We start from the raw sequence: 4,590 nt of genomic DNA on the forward strand, positions 1-4,590 counted from the left end.
GTGGTGGGAGAACTGGACCCCTTGATTTCTCTTACTGGCCACAGCTCTTACAATTCTTCTCCTCTGTCCTAAGTTCCAGCGAGTCACTCCACGGAGAGGGAAGGAGGATAGTTTTGTGGTTAAGGCACTGGATTGGGACTCATAGGACCAGGGTTTGAGTCCTGGCTCTGCCACAGGCTGCCTATGTGACCTCTGTGTTTTAAATCTGGACCAGTGGATTTAGGTGCTCATCTCATGATAAGTGACACAGACACATAAGGGTCTCTCATAGAAGAGCAATCTCTTCTCAGCCACACAGTACCCAGTGTACTCTCCTCCTGGAATCTGAGAGTTGTTAAGCATTCTGCATGCCCAGAGGAGAGTCACTTAGGGCCTGCTACTCCATCAGGGCTGGCTGGCAGCCAGAAAGAAGAGGGTGCTGCCTCCTTGCAAAGGAATGGAATAGGTGCTGAATTTGGGGTTATGATCACCAGTTGCAGAATACAACTGCAGGGTCTGGACCCACAGCACTCTCTTTTCCTGTAGCACTTCATGCCAGCGGACAGTTTCCATGCTGGGCACAGCCCAACGTTCTGGCTTCCTGCAGAGACAACAGAGGAAGAGGACAGGCAGCATTCAGCAGCCGCAAGAGAATTAAAATCCCACTCAGCATTGACTTGAAGCAAAGTGAAAGGGTAATGAGCCTTTGCAGGTTGCATCTTCCATTACGTTTCTCTCTCCCATGGCCTGTGGCTCCCGTGAGCCCACTGATTTTGAACATTAATACCTACAGTAGCCTTTTGCAGGAGGATGTGGTGGGAGCATTTGCAACTCATCTGTCTTAGCTGGCACTTATCTGACCTCCCTTAGGGAAGTCCACCTTTAAGCAAAGAAGCTTCCCTTATGGAACCTGATGTGAAGCAGCAGTTTTAGATTGAAAGAGGAGCTATTCACTTGGAAGGCAGCACTTCTGTAGATATTTTTTTCCACATGCCCCCCCGTGCAAAGGAAAAACAGCCCAGATCACCTGCCCATTCCAATGGGAGCTTTGCCATTGACTTCAGTGGGAGCAGGATGGGGTTGCATGACCCAAGCTTGGAGAAGGGGAGGGAAATGGAGAACAGGAGAGCTTGCACTGCCAGTTGAAGTGTTTTTCCCGTGCCTGGGTCTGTACTCAAGCTAACCTATGCCCCCAAGTCTGCACTGATATTTTTAGCTATGTTAACATAAGTAAAACTAGCATGGGTATGTCTAGCTGTGCTGCAATCACACCTCAAATTGCAACACAGACACACCCACTGTCTACTTTCTATCACACCTATGTGGTGCCATGTATGTCAGGACTAGCCTCAACACACCCACATTAAGTTATGTTGTGTTTTTGAAGCTGGGAGTCAAGCATGGTGGCACAGGGCATTCCTTCCCAATTGTGTATTTCAAATCAGGTAGGGAAAGTTTCCTGCTGCTTACTCCTCTCCTGGCATCATAGAAATGTAGGGCTGGAAGGGACCTTGAGAGGGCATCTAGTCCAGCCCCCTGTGCTGAGGCAGAACCAAGTATACCTAGGCCATCCCTGACAGAGGTTTGTCTAACCTGTTCTTAAAAACCTCCAAATGATAGGGATTTCACAAACTCCCTTGGTAGCCTATTCCAATGCTTAACTATCCCTATAATTAGTTTTTCCGACTATCTAAACTAAACATCCCTTGCTGCAGATTAAGCCAATTACATCTTGTCTTACCTCCAGTGGACATGTAGAACAATTGATCACTGCCCTTTTAACAACAGCAGTCTTTAAATATGTTAAGGGCTATAATAAGGGGCCCCCTCAGTCTTCTTTTCTCAAAACGAAACATTCCCAGTGTTTTAAATCTTTCCTCGTAGGTCAGGTTTTCTAAAGTTTTTATTATTTTTGTTGCTTTCCTCTGTCCATATCTTTCTTAAAGTATGGCACCCAGAACTGGACAGAATATTCTAGGTGAGGCCTCACCAGTGCCAAGCAGAATGGAACAATTACCTCTTGTATCTTACACAGAACGCTCCTAGTAATACACTCCAGTATGATATTAGCCTTTTTTGCAACTGCATCACATTGTTGACACATTGTGTAATTTGTGATCCAGCATAAGCCTCGGATCCTTTTCAGAAGTACATTTGATTTTTCCTTCCCAAGTATAGTACTTGGCACTTGTCTTTACTGAATTTAAACATGTTGATTTCTCCAATTTGTCAAGGTCATTTTTAATTATAACCTTATCCTCCAAAAGTGCTTGCAACTCCTCCCAGTTTGGCATTACAGTTGAACCCGGTTATGTTGCCGGCCTAGGGGTTTGCCAAAAAGCGTCGAGATAACCGATGATCGAGATAAACGAAAACCAATATGGCGGCAATATATTAACATGTGCTTGAAATTTCTTTATGTACATGATGTGCGTTAATAAATGAGAATGTACATGCTCGTGTTTTTGGAGGTTTTTTTACACAACAGCGTTGCCGCGATTTGTTTGATGAAGCAATCGGCATGCTATAAAAATGTACATACATGTTTGCTAACAACAAAAGGCATATGTGCACCAACTAACAGCAGAGATTGACCAGTATACAATACAAACCACCGTCGATTCTCGATACAAACCTTTATTATATTCTCCAACATTGCAAACACAAAGATCGCTCACAAAATCACAAAAAACGTATGGGGTGTAGTTCGTTTTACAAAAAGCTAACCAGTGTCAAAATTAAATTTATGAGTCATTTCACTCTGACACAGCTCTGAAAAGTATCGCACGCTTGGTTACTATGGTTTCTTTACAAAGTCTAAAATGCTTTGTTGCTTTTTGCCTTTAACAGTCTGCTTGAAAACAAATGCTTCAATATTATTTATGCTGTCTAAAACAGTTTCATCTCCTACAAAAGAACCATACCGTCGAATTTTCTGTAGCATTTCTACCACCTCACCAGCTGAGGGAATTGGTTCCAAATCTTCGTCCGCATCTTCTTCATCTTCTTTGTCATTGCCGCATGCAGATGTGCTTGCCTGTGCTGACTGCACACTTGATACAATGTCTTCATCGGTGATCACGCCATCAGTAACGACATCTTTGTCGATTTCTATGTAATCTCGGAATTCCTGGACAGTGATGGCTAACTCCTGTGCCTCCTCTTCCAAGATAGCATCTGTAAGGCTTGATTTTCCCGCCACTTCCGCAAGTTCTTCTGCAGCTGCACGGCACTGTGCCTGAAACTCATCGTCGGAAATATCCTGAATGACGCAGTGCATCCAGCAGTTTGAGATTGTTTCCTTCTTCACGTCATTCCAGGCTGATCTCAGGAAGTTCATTGCATCTAGAAGGGAAGGGGTGTACTGTGCCTTCTTTTCATCATGGAGCAGGTATTGGCGCATCAACATTTTCCTGTAGTACACCTTAAGCACTTGGATTATCCCCTGGTCCATTGGTTGGAGCTTACTTGTTGTGTTAGGTGGGAGGTAAAAGATCTTAATGGCCTTGAGACCAGGAACATCCGGATGAGCTCTACAGTTGTCCACGATCAGTGCCACCTTCCTTTTCTCTGCTTGGAACTTCCTGTCCCACTTTTTCACCCATGCACTGAATAGATCTCCTGTGATCCAGGCGCTTGGCTGGCCATCGTAATCACATTGGAGAACTTTGGTCTGCTTAAAGCATCTGGGATTCTTGGACTTTCCTATAACGTAGAGCGGGAGTTTTTGGCTTCCATCCATGTTAGCAGCAACTAGCACTGTAAGTCGGTCCTTCGACTTTTTTCCACCGTGACAAGCCTCCCCACGAAACGCCATAGTCTTGTCTGGAAGGCATTTCCAAAACACCCCAGTTTCATCAGCATTAAAAATGTTCCGAGTCTCATAGGTATCCAAAATTGTGCGCATTTGAGTCTTCAGCCATGAATCCACTTGTTCCTGTTGAACCGCAGCGCTCTCTCCACAAATTGCTTTGAAGACAATGTTGTGCCTCTTTTTGAAACGATCCAGCCACCCCTGACTTGCTTTAAAGTCAGGGTGTCCTAGCTTTGCAGCAAGGATGTCCGCCTTCTCCATCAGCAAGGGACCATTGACGGGAAGGTTTGTTGCTCGCGTATTTGTGAACCATTGAAACAGTGCATCGTCGACATCTTTGTGCTCAGCCACTCTAAGTTTTTTTCTTGCTGGATCAAAGACAGACTTCTCGTACATTTGCTTTATCACGTCGGCCTTCTTTTTCCATCCTGAAATGGTGTTTGCTGGAATGCCATGCTGACGACTAAGGTCTGCCGGTTTTGTTCCTTTTTCTAGCTGCAGTACGATTTCATACTTTTTCTCTATTGACTGATTGTGCAGTTTTTTCTTAACACCTCCAGACATTTTTAGAAGGGAAAAAATAAACAGAATAGCTACAGCATGTTATCCTTCAGACAAGATCAACAAGAGTGAGTGAACTGGCATGGGAGTGAACGACCATACGGACCGTGATCACGTGCTACGTGAACTCAGCACATGTGCAGTGAACCAAGTACTGTACGATCATTTTTATTTATATACTAATATATAAGACGCACCCTGGGTGAGGGGTACGTTAAGTGGCAAATTTGGCCCTC

General features: G+C 44.5%; 1 protein-coding gene across 1 annotated transcript; it reads right to left on the reverse strand.

Moving 5' to 3' along the window:
• Nucleotides 1-384: 384 nt before the first annotated feature.
• On the reverse strand, nucleotides 385-4,357 carry LOC120386284 (tigger transposable element-derived protein 4-like). Its single transcript, XM_039505433.1, has 2 exons — nucleotides 2,904-4,357; nucleotides 385-580 (listed from the first exon to the last, which is right to left on the reverse strand). Exons 1-2 carry the CDS (start codon nucleotides 4,355-4,357, stop codon nucleotides 385-387), a joined length of 1,650 nt encoding a protein of 549 aa, XP_039361367.1.
• Between the last annotated feature and the right edge of the window lie 233 nt (nucleotides 4,358-4,590).

This window comes from Mauremys reevesii, linkage group 18 (assembly GCF_016161935.1).
Source record: "Mauremys reevesii isolate NIE-2019 linkage group 18, ASM1616193v1, whole genome shotgun sequence".
NCBI lineage: Eukaryota > Metazoa > Chordata > Testudines > Geoemydidae > Mauremys > Mauremys reevesii.